The 21,295-nt window shown below is 45.5% G+C and overlaps 1 protein-coding gene across 1 annotated transcript; it reads left to right on the forward strand.

Annotated features, from left to right (window-relative positions):
• Window positions 1-464: 464 nt before the first annotated feature.
• On the forward strand, window positions 465-20,394 carry YJU2 (YJU2 splicing factor homolog). The gene is made up of 8 exons (XM_032230529.1): window positions 465-1,485; window positions 3,147-3,247; window positions 5,320-5,464; window positions 6,600-6,734; window positions 8,602-8,783; window positions 10,669-10,789; window positions 13,643-13,805; window positions 18,446-20,394. The coding sequence occupies exons 1-8, from the start codon at window positions 1,462-1,464 to the stop codon at window positions 18,565-18,567; spliced, it is 993 nt and encodes a 330-aa protein (XP_032086420.1). The 5' UTR covers window positions 465-1,461; the 3' UTR covers window positions 18,568-20,394.
• The last annotated feature ends 901 nt before the right edge of the window (window positions 20,395-21,295 follow it).

Genomic DNA, 21,295 nt, shown 5'->3' on the forward strand with positions numbered 1-21,295 from the left:
ACACTATGTCACGGCACACTAGTGTGCCGCGGCACAGTGGTTGAAAAACACTGTTTTAATAAATGAACTGCTTTGGACAACAAAATGAGCCGCATATAAATTTAATAATTAAATATAAATGTTGGAAGAAACGTCCTTCTGGGTTCAGCTCCAAGTGGTGAAAAAAAGACACTGGAGACATGGAGGCTGCTTGGAAAGATGGTTTAATGGTGGACAGGACCCCATGGCTTGGGCCCTGAACAGAAAAGGTGATCACACGATTCAATGTTGGGTGAAGAACAAGAGGAGACAGAAGGGCTGGAAGTTCCTGCCTCTCTGTTGGGCCTCACCTCTCTGTTTCCTGTCCCTGTGTAAGGAATGTATTCTGATTGGTTGTCAAACTCCCATGGGGCCAAGTTTGAGTTTCCAAATGCCATGTGGTGAGTTTCTGTGGAAGGCTAATACTATCATGCCTTAATCCCATCACCCTGGAGCTGAAGGGGAGAACTCTTTATTATGTAGAATAGACTGGCTTTGGCATTTTAATGGGCCATTAAGGAATGTGGGGGCTATTAAGCATTAATCTGTTTCCTGCCTAAAAACACCTTTCTCCATTTCTGATCCAGGGAAATGTAATATTCTGCCTTTTCAATATTTCTTAGGATATTTAATTTTTCTAGGAGAGGGCTGGGTGCTAACTTCCTACCCAAATAAATACAAGAATTGGTTTAATGGTCTTCATTTCTCTACTGTCATGCATCATTATACCTATTATATGCTTATATTTAGTGGCTGTACTTAGTTGGCATTTAAAATGCAAGTTATCACAAAAGATTTCATAAGCCATTTGGGATAACTGGTTTGGAAATGCAATACATACATCTTAAAGATAAAACATAAACTCAGCAACATCCTGGGAGGATCGAAGAAAGCTCTGAGCATGGAGCAATAATTATGATTATTACTTATGATTCAGGTTGCAACGAAAATTATTTTAGGGTCCTTCTATGTAAACAGTACCAAGCATCTAATAAACCTTATCTCCCAAGCAATTTCGCTTTTTAATTAAAAAGAAGCCTTCGATATTTCGAAGTATTAAATATTTAATAGAGGCAATGCATATTTAATGCGCATAATATTTTATGAAAGGCCTTTAATAACTTCTATTCAACCTAACCCATCATCCTCCAGCCCCGGAACTAGTGATGCCAGCTCTTCGTTTCCCCAACGGAGTATTTTAGAACAGGACAAACGACGCGATATAAATAGTCGCTGATTAAAAGATGCAAAAATGGAGCGACGGGCTAGGGCGGGGACGACTGCTGACTGACCGCCAAGCAGGCCAATAGAATGCCCCTTCTGCTCCGTTCCGACGTGTGATGGCCAATAGTAACGAAGGAGGCGGAACGAGTTGGGAATCCGGGAAGTGGCGGTGTTTGGGGAGAGTTTGGCGGAGACAGGGAACGACCGCGAAGGGCCAAAATGTCGGAAAGGAAAGTGTTAAACGTGAGTGGAAAGGAAAGAGGCGGGAAAACATGGCTGGGGGCGGTTGGGGGCCTGGGTGGTGGTTACCTCGCAAGGTTGTTGTAAACAGGCCAGACTATGCAAGGAAGAACAGAATGGATTCATCAGCTTCTTTAATTGAGGATCAGCTGGGATCCACTGGGGTCTTGGGGCTGCCTAGGCTGTTGATATTAATAAATGATCAGTTATTTCTTTTTTGGTCTCTTTTTTTCATTTTAAAAAAATTGCATTGAATCTTTCTTGATTAGCCCCTGGGCCATATATCAAAGTGCGAAGTTACAGAAACAAATTATTACTAGAAATTGATAAAAGCAATTTAAAATGAAATTTGATAAAATACAATTTAAAATGGAATTGGAATAAAATACGGTCTAAAATGAAATTGGAATAAATACAATAGTTTAAAATATAGATAAAATAAAATTATATTTCGATGTCACCCCTGCAATTTACCCCAATCTGTCCCACATATGAAAATCTCAACTGAGCCATTTTGTCTCAGTATACTGTGCTGTGTTAAATGTTATTTTAGCAATAGCAATAGCAGTAGACTTATATACCGCTTCATAGGGCTTTCAGCCCTCTCTAAGCGGGTTACAGAGAGTCAGCATATTGCCCCCAACAATCTGGGTCCTCATTTTACCCACCTCGGAAGGATGGAAGGCTGAGTCAACCCTGAGCTGGTGAGATTTGAACCGCTGAACTGCTGATCTAGCAGTAGCCTGCAGTGCTGCATTTAACCACTGCGCCACCTTGGCTCTATTTTCCAGTTCTGGCTGCACATAAGATAAGTTGTTTTGATATGGGGGTCCCAATGGGTCATTCTTTTAGTATATAGACCAAGGTACATGTCTCTTACCCCCTCATACAAGCAACAGTCAAATAGAATGTGAGCCAGGTCTTCTACCTCTGCCGCTCCGCAAATGCAGAGACGCTCATTGTAGGGCAGTGTTTCTCAACCTTGGCAACTTGAAGATGTCTGGACTTCAAGTCCCAGAATTCCCCAGCCAGCAAATGCTGGCTGGGGAATTCTGGGAGTTGAAGTCCAGACATCTTCAAGTTGCCAAGGTTGAGAAACACTGTTGTAGGGTATAGAATGGAATCTCCCATATCTGACCATTGTGTCAAGCTGTTCGAATCTCGCTCATGTAAATTAAAATTGAAAATTGGGAGTTAATATGTGTCTTTTGTTTTTTTTAATTTCACTATTTTAATGTTTTTGTCTAGCTTTGTTTTGATTTTTTTTTCCTTTTGGAGTTTGTGTTTTAATCTTTTGAATAAAATAAAACGGCAAGAAAAAAAGACAAAAAAAGTAATTTTAATTATATTTTTTTATTTTTGGGCGTTCTAGAAACGCTACCTTCTAGATTTCAATCCATCTAAGATTGATGTTAAGGCTATTGATATTAATAAAGGATCAGTTATTTCTTTGTCTTCCGTCTCCTTTCAATTTTTTAAAATTGAAAATTGGGAGGCTAATATGTCTTTTGTTTTTTAATTCACCTTTTTAATGTTTTTGTCTAGTTTTGACACCTTTATTTTTTTTCCCTTTGGAGTTTGTCTTTTCATCTTTTGAATAAAATAAAGTTAAAAGAAAAAAAGACCAAAAAAAGTTATTTCAATTGTATTTCTTTATTTTCTAGAAATACTACCCTCCAGATTTCGATCCATCTAAGATCCCCAAGCTTAAACTTCCAAAGGACAGGCAATATGTGGTCCGGCTTATGGCTCCCTTTAACATGCGGTAAGAGATGCTTAAATTCTGTTTTTCTTGGGAATATTAAATTTCTGAAATGAGTTCAATATGCGGCGATCCTATTTTCTTGGAAATAATAAAGGACAAACTTGGAAAATCTGCCAATACTGGAAAAAGGCCATAAGTATGAAAATATGTTAATTGTTTATGTTTATAACTTTGCTTTACAAAGGAACATTCAAGAGCAAAAGCAAGGAAATTATATACATATTCCAGGCTGGCTGGGGAATTCTGGGAGTTGAAGTCCACCCATCTTAAAGCTACCAGGGTTGGAAATACTGCAATCAGAGAATATTGCAGATATCTGGGTCCCAGGGTTAAAGCTGCTGCCTGATAGGAAGTAAACATATTGGCATGGTTTGCACATGGTTTCCTAAGCCATGATACCAACTATTCTTGAATCTGATTCTCAAAGCTCTGAGTAGATGTACATAATACATTGACTATCTGGCTTCTGTGCAAAATCAGCCATTGATGTTACTTCATCAAGGTGGCGCAGTGGTTAAATGCAGCACTGCAGGCTACTGCTAGATCAGCAGTTCAGTGGTTCAAATCTCACCAGCTCAGGGTTGACTCAGCCTTCCATCCTTCCGAGGTGGGTAAAATGAGGACCCAGATTGTTGGGGGCAATATGCTGACTCTCTGTAAACCGCTTAGAGAGGGCTGAAAGCCCTATGAAGCGGTATATAAGTCTACTGCTATTGCTATTGCTATTTTTGAATCAACGTGTAAATCATGATTGACTTATCCATAGGTGCATGATATGCAGACACTGGCTGGTTCAGCTTTTCTTTTAGCATTCTGTCTACATGTCTGTGGAGTTTCTCAGTCATCCAGGTCATGGTTCTCCCAAAGGTGCTTTTTCATCTATCCCCAACCTACAACAACAGTCCTTTCAACAGTTCCAAGAAGGCTCCACACCAAATGTATTTGTAACCAATCGACACGCTTTCTACAAGATGTAACGAAAGATCATTCTTTTTTTCTGTTTTTGTTTAATTAAAACAATAAAACGTTTTCAAAAAAAAAGAAAGAATGCAAGCTCAAGATCAAAGGCCAGAGAGGGCATAAAACCAGGGACTCAGCTTCTCTTCTGCCCTTCACTTTTTCTCCACCAACATTGAAGCATGTTGTTAGGGGTATCTCCGTTGGGAGACAGAAAGTAGCGCAGCGGAATGTACAGCTAGAGAGAAGGAACGTTGCTAGTAGAAGAAACACACTCAAACACTGCTAGTAAAAACAAGTAGCTTTACTACTGATAATTGCTTCACAAGCAGTGATAGTAGGTATTTGTCCAAACACAATTCAAAGAACAAACAGTTGCTTACAGTCACAGTTCACGTTCTAGTCATCAAGCGAGCAAGTAGTTATCAAGCATAGGACAAGCAGAGAGAGGGGGGGGGAGAGGGAGAGAGAGGGAGCTTTCCTGACTCCCTCTTATTGCAAAGTTAATTACATTTGATTGTAAAGTTAATTACAACTGATTGTAAAGTTAATTACAGCTGATAAGTACATTCACACATTTAAATCAACATCGACCATTTGGTATTGTATATGAAGCTATATTGTCTACCCAACACTAGGAGTATATTCCCAACACATGTGATCACCTTTTCTGTTCAGGACTCAAGCCAGCTATGACTGAATGGTCATTTGCATTCTTTTTAGAGAGTCGTTGAGGCCATCTGTTTGGAAAGATGGTTTTAATGTGGTTCTGTCCAGCAGAACCACATTTTGGGCCCTGTTGGTGGTTATACGTCAAGGATTATCTACACACAATTTCCGCTGGCGGCTCCTGGCTTGCTTCTACCAGCGATAGTAAATCGACTGAGCCCGCAAGACGAGTTGTAGCATAAACCTCCCCGGGGAAGGGTGAAAGAAGTCCATAAGCAGACGGAAGATGAGAAATTGCATTTCTTGAAGATGTTTTATATAGCAGAGTTGGAAGGGACCTTGGAGGTCTAGTCCTAAGCAGGGGGTTGGACTAGAAGACCTCCAAGGTCCCTTCCAACTCTGCTATTGAATTGTATTGTATTATTGTATTGTTTTCAATCTCGTAGGTGCAAGACGTGCGGCGAGTACATTTACAAGGGCAAAAAATTTAACGCCCGGAAAGAGACGGTGCAGAATGAATCTTATTTGGGACTTCCCATCTTTCGGTTCTACATCAAATGCACACGCTGCCTGGCGGAAATCACCTTCAAGGTAACACTTCTTCTTCTCTCTTCCAGTCTAGAACACAGAATAATAAGCGTCGAAAGGGACCTTAGAGGTCTTCTAGTCCTGCGCAGGGCCCTTTCTGGGCACGCGAGCCATTGGCCCACCTCAGCTCCACCTGCATGCCTGTGCACCTCCCACTGGCCAGCTGATTTTCGGGTTTCTGCCGTGCATGTATGGGATGTGGGACGCATGTGGGAGATGTGTGCGCATGCACGGGGGCGGGGTGGGTGGGGGTCACACATATGTGCAAGGGGAGCGTGGGGTGTGTGGTGCCCCTCTGCGGCCTGTTTTTGGTCCCAGGAGGCTGGAGGGAGGGGATCGCGCCCACGTGTGAGCGTTTTCAAGTATGCAACGCCATAAAGATTAGCTGTCCCTGCTGTAGAACCTGGCGTGATCTTAATTCTATCCCTTTATTAATGCAGCCTAGTTGTGTCCTATCACCTCAGAGGTGGGTTCCTACCAGTTCGCACCAGTTTGGTAGAACCGGTTTGTCAAATCTACCAAACCGGTTAGAAGAGGTTCCACCAGTGGACCCGGAAAGCAGGCCACACCTACAGAAGAGGTTCCGAAATTTTTTGAAACCCACCACTGACACACACACACACACACACACACACACACACACACACACACACACAGAGACTCACACAGAGAAAGAGAAAGAGAAAGAAAGGAAGAAAGAAATTAAAAAAGAAAGAAAAAGTGAGAGAGAGATGAAAGAAAAAAAGGAAAAAGGGACAGAGAAACAAAAGGAAGGAAAGAGAGAGAGAGAGACAAAGAAAACACATGGCCGGCAAGCCACTCCCACCAGGTCACATGGCCAGCAAGCCACTCCCACAAAGGAGGCCACACCCACAGAGTAGATTCGAAATTTTTTTGAAACCCACCACTGTATATCACCTGTAACCTCCTGCTGTCTCCAAAATCAGGGCAGCTGCCTGCCTTTCTGTGCACAGCACATAGGAATATATTTTTGCAGGATTGTTTGTTGCTATCAAGGTGTAAACTTTGCGGCTTGACCGGTTCCTTAGAGCAGCAGATCGTCCTTGGCTCAGCCCTTCCGGTTACAGGTCAGAGAATGAAAACCTCTTCTCTCTTTTGCCTCCTTCTCTCTCTCCAGACAGATCCCGAAAACACGGATTATGCCATGGAGCACGGAGCCACCCGAAACTTCCAGGCCGAGAAACTGCTGGAGGAAGAAGAAAAACGCTTGCAGAAGGAAAGAGAAGACGAGGAGCTGAATAATCCCATGAAGGTGGTTTAACCAATCCGTTGCCGGGAAAGGAAAAAATTATCCTTCCTTTTTCTAAATAGGCTGTGGGAGAGCAGGAACTCAACACTTGGGAGAACTGAATTTCTTTGCTTGGCTGTTTTCATATATTCCGGTATATACAGTATATTACAAAAGTCAGTACACCTCCTCACATTTTCTAAATAGTATATCTTTTCATGAAGAAATTACACTTGGCTACAATGTAAAGTAGTGAGGATACAGCGTGTATAACAATGTAAATGTGCTGTCCCCTCAAAATAACACAACACACAGCCATCAGTGTCTAAACTGCTGGCAAGATATACTTAAATATTTACAACAAGTGAGGGGGTGTACTCACTTCTATATTCCTCGACTTATGACTAGTTGCTTAGTGATCATTCGAAGTTAAGGCAGACAGAGGGACACACAAACATTCTGCAGTCATATGGCCAAATTTGGGGTACTTGTTTATTTCCTGCCTTTATTTATTCATTATTATTAATTAGACTTCTATACCGCTTAATAGGGCTTTCAGCCCTCTGTAAGCGGTTTACAAATTTTTTAGCAATTTGAGTCAGCAACTTGCCCCCACAGTCTGGGTCCTCATTTCACCCACCTCGGAAGGATGGAAGGCTGAGTCAACCTTGAGCCGGTGAGATTTGAACCGCTGAACTGCAGATCACAGTCAGCTGAAGTGGCCTGCAGTACTGCACCCTAACCACTGCGCCACCTCGGCTCATGTTTTTATAAATTATAGTTTTTATAAATAACTCAAGACAGTGAACATAGCCAGCACGCCTTCCTCCTCCTATTTTCCCCATGACAACAACTGTGTCAGGTGGGTTGAACTGAAAGAGTAGCCCAAAGTCACCCCGCCAGCTTTTATGCCCAATGCAGGACTAGAACTCACCGTCTCCTGGTGATTGACCCAAAGTCACCCAGATAGCTTCCCTGCCTAAAGTAAGACTAGAACTCACAATCTTCTGGTGATAAGGCTCAGAATCACCCAGATTGCTTTGATGCCTAAGGCAGGACTAGAACTCCCCGTCTCCTGGTGATTGGCCCAGTCAGCCCAGCCAGCTTTACTGTCTTAAGAGAAGACTAGAATTCACCATCTCCTAGTGATTGGCCCAGAGTTACCCAGCTGGTTTTCATGCATGAGGCAGGACTAGAACTCACCGTCTCCTGGTAGTTGGTGCAGTCACCCAGCCATCCTTCATGGCTAAGGTGGAACTAGAATTCCCTGTCTCCTAGTGATTGTCCCAAAATCACCCAGCTGCTTTTCATGCCTAAGTTGCGTCTAGAACTCATCATCTCCTGGTGATTGGCTCAGAATCATCCAGCTGGCTTTGATGCCTAAGGAGGGACTGGAATTCACCATCTCCTAGTGATTGGCCCCAAGTTACCCAGATGGTTTTCATGCGTGAAGCAGGGCTAGAACTCACCGTCTCCTGGTGATTGGTGCAGTCACCCAGCCGTCTTTCATGGCTAAGGTGGAACTAGAATTCCCCGTCTTCTGGTGATTGGCCCAAAGTCACCCAGCAGCTTTTCATGCCTATGATTTCATCATCTCCTGGTGATTGGCCACTGCTGAGTCTCATTTTTCCCTTCTGAAAGACCCAGACCAGAAGAAAAGAGGAAAGTAAACATTGAAAATAACTAGACGTCCCACTTTGCTGTTTTGTCTCTTGTTCTCGTCCCAAAGCAGCTTTTCCAAAAGGCATCTCGATCTTCTTGGATTTTCTTTTTTCCCTTTGAAAACATTTCATTTCTCATCCAAGAACCTTCCTCGGTTCTAACTATTAGTTCTAACTAACTATCCTCACCGAGTCCTAACGCATTTCTGTTTTGTTTTTTCTTCTTCCAGGTTTTGGAGAACAGAACCAAGGATTCCAAACTAGAGATGGAAGTTTTGGAAAACCTGCAGGAGCTGAAAGACCTCAACCAACGCCAGGCCAACGTGGACTTTGAATCCATGTTGCATCAGTACAAAGAGTTTGAGGAACAGCAGAAACAGCGGGAGCTGGAGGAAGACGAGCAGGAAATGAAGTGAGCCCCAGGAATCTTGTCCTGGGATCTGCTCTGGCCATTTTGTTTTTTGTTGGGATCCTTTGATGCGTCCTCTAGGACAGTGTTTCTCAACCTTGGCCACTTGAAGATGTCTGGACTTCAACTCCCAGAATTCCCCAGCCAGCATTCGCTCCCAAGGGGAATTCTGGGAGTTGAAGTCCGGACATCTTCAAGTTGCCAAGGTTGAGAAACACTGCTCTAGAGGGCTTCCCTGAAGCCTCCAGAGGGCAAAAAACCACCCAATGCCCAAACTGGAAGTTCAGGAATGGACTGAGGCCTCCGGAGAGAGAAAAACTTCTCAATGGGCAACCTGGAAGTCCGTTCCCAAACTTCCGGTTTGCGTGTTGGGCCGTTTTTCACCCCTCCCAGGCTCCTAGAAAGCCTCTGGAGCCTAGGGAGGGCGAAAAATGGCCCAACACGCAAACCGGAAGTTGGAAAACGGGCCATTTCTAGACGGGGGGGGAGGGAGGTGAGGCTGTTTTCGTCCTCCCCAGGCTCCAAGAAAGCTGTGCATGCATGCACGGGTCAGTTGTGTGTGTGTGACACACGTATGTGCAGTGGGCATGCCGTGCAGGGGGGGGCATTAAACTATGGGGGTGGGCATGGGAGTGCCTGCGGGTGTTTTTGACACCCAAGGCGAAAAAGGTTCGCCTTCACTGGATTAGGTTGCTGTTTAATCTTTCGTTTATTTGTCTGAGTTGATAGTTCCTTGATTGGGTCTCTATGGAGATTCTCCGTCATCCAAGGTCATGGTTGTCCCAAAGGAGCTTTTTCAAGAGGCAGCTGGACTTTCTTGTTTGTTTTGCTCTTGAAGGTGTTTCACTTCTCATTTAAGAAGCTTCTTCAGCTCTGACTGGATGGTGGGGAACAGAAGGGTTTATACTCCTTGCAGACAAAGCTGGTCATTTGCATCCTTTGAGAGCTTCGTTGAGGCCACTTGGAGGTTCATCTGTGTCCTCAGGGGTCGCCTGAGTGGTGCAAATGGGTGTGGAGACTTCTTGGAACCACTGAAAGGACCGTTATGGACTGGAGATAGATGTTGTTATCCCTTGCCCTCTGTTGAGGGTTCTTCAAATGGCCTCAACGGCTCTGTGGATTTATGCTCCTTGCAGACAGCTGATCATTTGCATCCTTTTTAGAGAGGCATTGAGGCCCCTTGGAGGTTTGTCTGTGTCCTCAGCGTCACCTGAGTGATGCAAATGGGTGTGGAGCCTTCTTGGAACTGCTGAAAGGACCGTGTTGTAGACTGGAGGTAGATGATGTTGTATCCCTCCCCCTCCGTTGAGAGAGGGCTTATCAATATTGACATAGATGGCCTCTTTGACCCCCTTTCAAACCAGCCTTCCTCTCTGTCCAAAATGTGGACTCTGATGCTTTCCAAAGAGCAGCTTTTATCTTTCAAATGCAGATGGACCTCTGAATTCTTTTGGGTTTGTTCTCCTATGTCGTGCCCTGTGTTTGTGAAGTGGCTCTTTTGTTTCCCCAACATACAGATCTGTCCTTTCAGCAGTTCCAAGAAGGCTGCCCACCCATTTGCATCACTCAGGACACAGACAAACCTCCAAGTGGCCTCAACCGACCCTCTAAATGGATGCAAATGACCAGCTTTGTCCGCAAGGAGGATAAACCCGTCCATTCCCCCACCCTTTCAGTCAGAGTTGAAGAAGCTTCTTGGATGAGAAGTGAAGCATCTTCCAAGAAAAACCAGAAAGCCCAGTGGGGGAAAAAAAGCAACTTTGGGGACTTCCTTAATTGGGGTTTTGTTACCTGGCATGTACCTCTGTCTTTGAACTCCCACCCCACGCTCTCTTCCTTATCGGTTGCCGACCCCCGTCTCTCTTCCTCCTGCTTCTTCCTTACCCAGATCCATGCTGGAGCAAGCCCAAAGCCGGAGACTGCTGGAAGATTCCGATTCAGGAGAAGACCTCCCTCCAGCTCGGCCAAAGCCACTGGCAAAAGGGAAGCCCACGGACATCCTGAAACAGGTACGTAAAGAATCCTTTGAGGATTCCCCCCCACAAGAGGTTGGCTGACGTCACGGAGAAGGATTGTCCCTCTTCAAGGGGGTCTCTTCCTGCCTTGAGCAGGGAGGCCGGACTGGGCTCTCCCCGAAGTACCTTCTGTAGGTTGTCCTTGACTTAAAAACCCTTCGTTTAGTGACCGAAGTTACAATAGCTCTGAAAAAGACGGTTTATGACCATTTAACAGAGGGATAGAATCAAGATCACGTGAAGTGTTGATATCACTTTATAATGCCGGTTCCACCACAAATCCGCGGTAGACTAAAGCGCGCTCGACGAAAGCGCGTACGTGACGTCATCACAGCGCGACGAAAACGGCACGCTGTGAGTGGTAAATTTAAAATTAACGCGAAAACCTTACCCTAAGCCCCCCAAACCTAACCCTAAACCTAAGCCTAAGCCTAACCCTTAACCTAACCCTAAACCTAAACCTAACCCTTAACCTAACGCTAAACCTAACGCTAACCCTTAACCTAACCCTAACCCTAACGCTTAACGTAACCCTAAACCTAACCCTTACCTTTATGTGAATCGGCTTGCTTTAATTTTATTTTAATTTTAATTTAATTTATTTTTAATTTTATTTGTCGCGCTGCTGATGACGTCACGTACGCGCTTTGATTGGGCGCGTTTTAGTGGACTGCGGTTTTGACGGGTCACGTATAATGCCTTGGTAAGGCCACACTTGGAATACGTCATTTAGTTTTGGTCGCCATGATGTAGAAAAGATGTGGAGACTCTAGAAAGAGTGCAGAGAAGAGGAACAAAGAGGATTAGGGCAATTGGAGGCTGAAACTTATGAGGAACGGTTGCAGGAACTGGGAATGTCTAGTTTAATGAAAAGAAGAACTAGGGGAGACATGATAGCAGTCTTCCAATATCTCAGGGGTTGCCCCAAAGAAGAGGGAGTCAAACTATTCTCCAAGGCACCTGAGGGTAGAACAAGAAGCAATGGGTGGAAACTAATCAAGGAGAGAAGCAACTTAGAACTGAGGAGAAATTTCCTAACTGTGAGAATAATTAATCAGTGGGACAGAAGTTGCCTCCAGACGTTGTAGGTGTTTCATTGCTGGAGGTTTTTTTAAAAAGAATTTTTATTTTTATTATTCTCTTGCATACCATTTTAAGTATACATTCACATAATTGTTATTCTTCTTTACATTTATCATTCTTACACATTTATTATTTCATTTAATAGGTTGTAGTATACAGTTTGGGTTGCTTTATTTACCATCCCTTCCTCCTGTTGTGACACCACCTTATTTTCCCTTTCTTTTCTCCCTCCCTCCCTTCTCTACTTTCTTCCTTCCTCCTCTCCTCTCCTTCCCCTTCTTTCTTCCCTTCCCTTTCTCCTACTCTTCCTTGTCCCCTTCCTACTCTCCTTCTCTTCGTCTCCCTTCCATCCTCCTCTCCTTCCCCTTCCTTCTTCCCTTTCTCCTACTATTCCTCTTCCCCTTCCTACCCTCTCTCCTTCTCTCCCCCCCCCCTCCATCCTCCTCCCCTTACCTCTTTCTTCTTTCCCCCATCTTCCTTTCATTCTCTCCTCCTCTCTCCCTTTCTTTTTCTATTATTGTTGGTGTCTCTTTCAGGTCTCAGTTTATGTTTCCTTGGGATGGTATTTCCGCAAACTCAAATATAATTTGATATCATTTCTTATTCCCTTACTTTCGCTAATCTATCCTAACTATGATTCCCATTGCTGGAGGTTTTTAAGAAGCGTCTAGATAGCACTTATCTGAAATGGTATGGATCCGTGATGGCAAACCTATGCCACAGGTGCCGGAAGTGGCATGCAGAGCCATCTCTCTGGGCAGGCCAGCCATTGCTCATTGCTCCTCCGGGTTCCGGTGCGCTGGCCAGCTGCTCTTCACACACATGGGAGTGCTGGAAACTGGAAGGGCAGCCCCCCGGCGCATGCATGTGCATGCCAAGAAGGTGATCTTATGGTTTCCGGCATTTTCATGCGCACCAGCCAGCTGGTCTTTACGTGCGCATGCATGCCAGAAATCAGAAGATCCGGTTGTCAGGGTTCCAAATGTCATACAGAATTAAATCAGAGTCCAAGACACAGCTATCCTTAAAATTCCAATTTAATAAGACAGACATGTTGGCACATCTGTGGAACTCCCAAATCTAAAAGCTTCCTGGGATTCCACCCAGTTGAAAGTTCATGATCTTATCCCCACACCCATAAATCCATCACATGGTCCAATCTTCTTCAGCCACGTTGGCATTTCCACCCATCTAGTTCCGGTCAGGTGTAGAGGTGCAGAGACAAAGGATGACCTTGGGCTTCTAGAAAGGAATGACAACAACACATTCCACAATTCTACTCCTTTCTATTCCCCCCTCCCAATGACTACACTAATGAAACAGCACAGTGAAATAAAAGAGAGTGTGGCAGGCCAAAGATCCCACAAGGAATATAACTGCAGGCCTGACACCGGTGGCCACTGTGCATGCACGTGTCGGAAACCAGAGGATCATCTTGAATCTTCCCGTTTCTGCCACTCACGCGGGCTCCCGTTTCGACACTCGGGGCTGAAAAGGTTCGCCAGCACTGGTATAGGTTCTCCTGCTTGAGCAGGGGGCTGGACTAGAAGACTTCTGAGGTTCCTTTCCAGTTCTATTCTGATTGATTGAATTGAAAAAAAACCAGGTGCTTTCAGTGGACATTGAGACCTTCTACACACAAACCAGGAATTACAACCCTACATTGTTTGGTATCGCGGCCACTGTATGCAGCTGGGATGGTGTCCACTTTGAGCACAGCTGCTTTTAGTGTAACCCTTGGCTTGTCGTTTCCTTCCTTTGCAGGATTCAGAGCCACAAGCTAAAAAGCCAAAGCTGGAAAGCTGGGAACGGAGTGTGGGAAAACTCTCAGTGAAGACACAACTGTCGGGATTGGTGACCGCCAAGAAGAAGCCCATTTCCAGGCCGGCCAATGGACCGGGAAGACAAGAGGCAGCATCAAAACCAGGTGAGGAGGATAAGGCAGCTCCAGGGGAGAAAGAGAGACAAGAGACCTGCGGGAGAAAGGATGGAGACGAACGCTTTTTTAAAAAGTGGTGGTGTTATGTTGTGTTGTGTTGAGTTGGGTTGGGTTGGGTAGGGTCAGTTGGGTTGGATTGAGTTGGGTTAGGTTGAGTTGGGTAAGGTCGGTTGGGTTGGATAGGGTCAGTTGGGTTAGGTTGAGTTGGGTAGGGTCAGTTGGGTTAGGTTGAGTTGGGTTGGGTAGGGTCGGTTGGGTTGAGTTGGGTTGGGTAGGGTCAGTTGGGTTGGGTTGGGTAGGGTCAGTTGGGTTGGATTGAGTTGGGTTGGGTTGGGTTGGGTTGAGTTGAGTTGAATAAATGTAGTCCCCGACTTACAATCACAACAACCCAAAATGTCTGCCGCTCAGTGAAACATTTGCTAAGAGAGTTTAACCACATTCTACGAGTTTCCTTGCCGCAGTTGTTTTAAGCGAAAGACTGCAGTTGTTTAAATTGGCCACAAGGTTGTTAAGTGAATCTGGCTTCCCCATCGACTCTGCTCGTCAGAAGGGGATTCCCATGATCCTGCAACCGTCATAACTGTGAGTCAGTTTCCCAGCGTCTGAATTTTGATCACATGTGACCAGAGCCGAGGTGGCGCAGTGGTTAGAGTGCAGTACTGCAGGCCATTTCAGCTGACTGTTATCTGCAGTTCAGCGGTTCTAATCTCACCGGCTCAAGGTTGACTCAGCCTTCCATCCTTCCGAGGTGGGTAAATTGAGGACCCAGACTGTGGGGGCGATATGCTGACTCTGTAAACCGCTTAGAGAGGGTTGAAAGCCCTATGAAGCGGTATATAAGTCTAACTGCTATTGCTATTGGGATACTGCAACAGTCATAAGTGCGGAAAAAGGTCATACGTCGCTTTTTCCAGCCCCATTCTAACTTTGAACAGTCACTAAATGAACTGTTGTAAGTCAAGGAATACCTGTATTTTATTTGGCCAAATGTGATTAGACACCCAAAGAATTTATATCTGATAGAGGAGTTCTCCGTGTTCCTTGACAGAAACTCATGCCAGCTTTATTTATTGCATTTTATTACAGGATTTTATTTATTCAAATTGACTGCAGGTAGCCCTCCCCTTACATTCATTTAGTGACCATTCGAAGTTACGACAGCACTGAAAAAGGTGACATGCCCATTTTTCACATTTGCAGCATCCCCACAGTTAAGTGATCAAAATTGAGAGCCGAGGTGGCGCAGTGGTTAGAGTGCAGTACTGCAGGCCACTTCAGCTGACTGCTATCTGCAGTTCAGCGGTTCAAATCTCACCGGCTTAAGGTTGACTCAGCCTTCCATCCTTCCGAGGTGGGTGAAATGAGGACCCAGACTGTGGGGGCGATATGCTGACTCTGTAAACCGCTTAGAGAGGGCTGAAAGCCCTATGAAGCGGTATATAAGTCTAACTGCTATTGCTATTCAATCACTTGGTAACTGACTCACATTTATGACGGTTGCAGTGTCCTGTGGTCACGTGATCCCCTTTTTGCGACCTTCTGACGAGCAAAGGGGCAGCCAAACTCATTTAACAACTGCATTACTAACTCTGCAACTGCAGGGATTCATTCAAGAACCATGACAAGAAAGGTCTCAAAATGGGGCAAAACCCAGTTATCTTGCTTAGCAAGAAACATTTTGGGCTCAATTGTATTTTTGAGTCGAGGACTCTCTGCATAGCTGCCCCAATTCATTCATATACACACAGGCACACACACATATACACAAAGAGACACCTGATAGACGATAGTGCTGTCTGGTGGTGCTTGTGGTTTTGTTGCAGACATTTCACGACCCAACTAGGTAACGGCAACAAGTGCTAGAAGGGAGTGTCGCGTTTGCTCTTTGTTCATATATACCAGTTTGCACGATCAACTCTTTCTTGCAGCAATTGTCGTAAGGGTAAGGACCGGTTGTAAGCCATTTTTTTCAGGACTAAAGTAACTTCACTAAGGGAATAGTTGCATGCCGAGGACTTCCTGTATATGGTGTGAACTGCTCTAGTTCCAACAGAGGGCAGCACGCAGCTGTTTAGTCTAAATTTGTAACCTAATTGAGATCACAGGAAAAAGTACCAGGATATTCCTGAACTCTGAGCTTGATTATTGCCAATATGACAACGTGGATGTGTCTTGTAATCCAACAGGAATTCAGCTGCGGTCCGGAGCCCATTTTTCCATTTTTTTCTGTGCTCCAAATGATCTATTATCAAGGCCTATGTTGCCTCTTTTGGCATCTCTGCCTCTGTTGAATTTTTAGCCTTGAAATATTTCTAAAATGAAAGAGGGAGGGGGAGGATCAGTTGTAGATCAGTGTTTCTCACCCTTGGCAACTTTAGGATGGGTGGACTTCCAACTCCCAGAATTCCCCAGCCAGCCGACATGATTGATTGATTGACCGACAGATAGAGACACAATAAAGAGATAAAGAGATGGATAGATGACAGAGAGAGATGGATAGATGAATAGATCGACAGAGAGAGATGATAGATTGATTCGCTAAATAGATGGACAGGTGATAGACAGATAAAAGATGGATCGACAGATGACTAGGTGATAGAGACAGAAAAAAAATAGATAGAGATGGATAGATAGATGGCTAGGATGATAGAGAAAAAAATAGATAAAGAGATGGATAGATAGATGGATGGGTAGACAGATGATAGGTAATAGTAATGAGATGGAGAGATGCCTAGATAGATAGTAAATAATAGATAGATGATACTGTTTTTTCTTGAAAATAAGTCTGGGTCTTATATTAATTTTTGATCCAAAAGATGCATTAGGGTTTATTTTCTGGTTAGGTCTTATTTTTAGGGAAATACTGTTCTAAACGCATCCATCTGGCTGACAATTGTAACTGGGGCTTATTTGGGGTGGGTGCGTAGGGCTTATATTATGAGCATCCTAAAAAAACCCATAACAGACAGACAGACAGACAGACAGCAGAGAAAAAGGAGGATAGATGGATAGAGAGAAATGGAGGGATGGACAGTAGACAGATAGTAGAGAAAGAGATGGCTAGATGGATGGATAGAGGGATGGATGGATAGAGATAGATAGACAGACAGATGAATCAGAAAGGATGCTTGTGAAACTTTGCAGAGGCAAAAACAGAAAGATATTTCCCTTTGTGTTTGTTTATTGGATTTATGTTTGTTTATTGGATCATGTGTAAGCCATGAATGAAGAGACAGTTAGACAGAAGATCAAAAGCATCCAGGAGCCATCTTCTTAATCTTCCCCCTGATTCAGGTGGCAATTGAACTTCACTTTTTCTTGCAAAAACTCTGGCTAACTTGATTAGAATTTAACCAACCTCGTTTTAAAACCGTTCGCTTAATGACCTTTCAAAGTTAAGATGGGCCCCCCCGAAAAGATGCTTACGGCCCAGTTCCAATGTCTGACCCACTACCACTACAGTCACGCGACTGCATTTTTACGATGTTTCAACCGACAACCGGCATTTATTTTGTGGGTTTTTGTGGCAAAACGCCCCAGGGAGAATGGTGGGTTTGTTTATATGACTGCCGCAAGAAAAAGCCATCAACTTTCAAAGGTCGTTAAGCGAATGGTTTTAAATCAAGGACAACTTTTAGCTAAATCAGGTTCGGTTACTTGCGTGATTCACTTTACAATCACCGAGACGACAGTGTCGTAAGTCGAGCACCACTTGTATTGGGTTAGTGTTTAAGGGGCTTTGTTGGAATTGTAATGCCAAAAACTCCAGTTAAGGGGTATGACCCTCTCTCTCTACCCTTCGCCCTGCCCAAGTGGGAAGGGACTGAGCCAGAGGTGGGTTCCTACCAGTTCACACCAGTTTGGTAGAACCGGTTCGTCCAATAGCAATAGCAATAGCAGTTAGACTTATATATCGCTTCATAGGGCTTTCAGCCCGGTTTATAGAGTCAGCATATCGCCCCCACAGTCTCATTTTACCCACCTCGGAAGGATGGAAGGCTGAGTCAACCTTGAGCCAGTGAGATTTGAACCGCCGAACTGCAGATAGCAGTCAGCTGAAGTGGCCTGCAGTACTGCACTCTAACCACTGTGCCACCTCGGCTCTTTTTAATCTACTGAACCGGTTGGAAGAGGTTCCACCAGTGGACCCGGAAAGCAAGCCACACCTACAGAAGAGGTTCCAAAATTTTTTGAAACCCACCACACAGACAGACAGACAGACAGACAGACAGACAGACAGACAGACTCACACAGAGAGAGAAAGAAAGGAAGAAAGAAAGAAAGAAAAAAAGAAACAGTGAGAGATGAAAGAAAAAAAGGAAAAAGGGACAGAGAGACAAAAGGAAGGAAAGAGAGAGAGAGAGAGGGAGAGAAAGAAAACACATGGCCAGCAAGCCACTCCCATCAGGTCACATGGCCGGCAAGCCACTCCCACAAAGGAGGCCACACCCACAGAGTAGGTTCGAAAATTTCTTTGAAACCCACCACTGGACTGAGCTTCTGTCTTTCCCAAGGGTCCCGACCCTTGCTCTTAGTAGTCCAGGATTTGAGAAGTCTTGAGTTGGGGAGGGTTGTTGAAATTCCTTTGTGACTTTCTGCTACTGTTGAACTGTCACATCTTTGTCTAGGGGGCGGAGAGCAGCACAGTCTGGGTGCTTCTACAGCGACCATGCACAGCTCAAACACGGGGGTCTTCTCCCTCGGCCTCCTGGGGGCTTACTCCGACAGCGATGACAGTAAAAGTGATTGAATTATTGAATGGAAAAAGAGACCTGTAAGGTTGCAAGAAGACCTTCTCCATCCCCCCCCCCCAACACTTCTGAGGAGAGAAACTTTTTTATTCCGTGGAAATACCAGCTGAAATCTGAAAATGTCCTACTGGATAAGACCGCCACCCATCACTTTTCCCGCCAGGCACGAAGAGCAAGGAACATTATTTTGTTTTTTCCCCAAGGTGAAATTGGCTGAGAGTGTGGTGTCCTTTCTCAAGTATTTCTTGGTGCATGCCCTTTCTCAAGTATTTTTTGGCGGCCCGGCTGGGATGGACAGAGAAAAAACGGGGCCAGATGAGTGGCGGGCCAGCGTGCATGCGCGCACGGGCTGCTCAACTCGCTTGGTTAGTGGATTTGTGCACAAACACACCCGCACGCAGTTCAACTGCAAATTGAGCTGCGCGGGCATGCCTGTGCATCCAGCCTGCCACTCCCATGGCCCAGTTCCAAATAGGCCATGGCCCAGTAATGGGGCTGCATCCCAGGGTGTTGGGGACCCCTGGCTTAATGACCTCTTGAAGGACTACAGGACCAAACCATCTGATGGTCTCAGCTGAATAAAAAGAACATCAAACCTTCTCACCCCCATCTCTTCCTGGTGTCTAACTCAATATTCCTCAACCCCAGCAACTTTTAAGATGTGCCAACTTCAACTCCCAGAATTCGTCTTAAAATTGCCGAGATGGAGAATTTCTACTTTAACGGACCTGAAATGGAAGAGACCATAATTTACCCTGGCATCTTAGTCAGAAGAAGACGATCCTGTCCAGACTAGTGGACATCCAGGGTGAATCCCCACATTGTTACTATTTCCCAAATCCGCCTTTTCCTCATGGCAGCCCGTAAAAAGAAATAAATTTCAACTTTGCTAGAAATGTTACCTGTGACGGCAGCCTCATGGATTTAATCCCCTCTGTTCTCAAGCGAGATCGGTGCGCAGGTAAGTCCTCAACTTACCACCATTCGTTTAGAGACCCATTCGAAGTTACAACGGCACTGAGAGAAGTGACTGAGGACTGTTGAAATGTATTTCAACGGAAGTAGCTCAGGTTGGTAGTTGGCCTTGTTGGTCTGAGCTTGGCAATTTGATGGCGAACGTTTTGTCACCCTTCGAGGAGACATCGTCCGTGTGCTTTGAATTGGGCTCGTCTATCAGAGCGCTGGCCTTTCAATGCCTTTGTTTTAATGTGATGCAAATTAGTCTGGGTGTTGTTTGTCTGACAAGTCAGACCATGACTCAGAAGTAGCCGAACCTGTTACTCACCTTAGGATCGCCGCAGCCAGTCCTCCCACACCCTGACAGCCGTCGTGCCACTGCCTGACTTCTGTGGCCACTCGCGGCCAAACTCCACATGGTTCATTACGTCTATGCCACGCTCACAGCAGGAGGGACGCATGGCTTGTGCTGTTCAACAAGCGAGCAGCGGCACTAGTGTGCCGTGCCACACAGTGTCCTGCCGTGAGCAGCGGCACCGGCGTGACAAAGTCTTGCGGTGTCCTGCCACGAGGGGTGGCACCAGCATGATGCACCACCTGATGTCCAGCTGCAAGCAGCTACAGAAGGAGACTGGTGTAACAGGTGTCGGGGCATGGAAAGTCCGGCTGCAGAGGTCTTAAGGTAGGTGGATTCAGGGCCCGTGGGACAGCTCCATCCCCCCACCCCACCCTAGCTTGATTTTTTATGCCTTGTATCGCCAGATAGTGGGTGGAGCTTAACTAGGGCTTATTTTGGGAGCAGGGCTTATATTAAGCATGGGTGTGAATACTGGACTAGGCCTTGTTTTCGGAGTAGGCCGTATTTTCATTGAAACACGATAGCAGTGGTGGGATACAACCGGTACACCCTGGTATGAGCGTACCGTTCTGGTACGGTGCTGTGGAAGACCCACCTGCCCGCCCATTCTCCTTACCGGTATTTGAGCTGATCGGGGCTTCCGCGCATGCGCGCGGAGCATACAGTGCCTACATGATGCTCTCCCGAGCAGCTGGAGCATTGCAGGTGGTAAGTACGCATGCATGCGCTGCACACAGGCATGTGATGGACGCCCGGCCCCGTTGCACCGGACCGGTTGCAACGGGATCCGGAACCCACCACTGCACGGTAGTAGCTTGGGTTGGTAGTTAGGTTGTTGGTTTGAGCTCTGAGCTTGGCGATTTGGTTGCCAATGTGTCATCCCCATTCGAGGAGACGTCTTCAGTGCTCTTCGGATTGTGTTGTCGGGGGGAGCTCTGGCCTTTAAACAACCTTTCTGAGTCCTGAGTCTGATTTCGGGTTGTGTGACTTTAGGTCTACTTATTCCAGGTGTCGGCACTCTTAAACACTCTAAAGAGCCACAAAGGTCCTAACCGGAAGCCCCCTGTTCAATTCTGGAGCTGACCGGAAGTCCGGTTCCCCCACCATAGAGTCTCCTCCTAGCGCAGCATCCTTTTTCCTATACCTGCCCTAACCGAAAGCCCTATCAATTGTGGAACCGACTGGAAGTCCGGTTCCCCCACCATAGAGTCTCCTCCTAGCGCAGCATCCTTTTTTCTCTACCTGTCCAAACCGGAAGCCCTATCAATTGCGGAGCCAACCGGCGACAGGGAGCCGCAGCAGAGGGATGAAAGAGCCACATGCGGCTCCAGAGCCACAGGTCTCTGACCCCTGACCTATTCTCCCTCACCTATTCACACTCACAATCGCACAACCCAAGATCAGACCAGGAC

This window comes from Thamnophis elegans, chromosome 1, assembly GCF_009769535.1.
Source record: "Thamnophis elegans isolate rThaEle1 chromosome 1, rThaEle1.pri, whole genome shotgun sequence".
Classification (NCBI taxonomy): domain Eukaryota; kingdom Metazoa; phylum Chordata; class Lepidosauria; order Squamata; family Colubridae; genus Thamnophis; species Thamnophis elegans.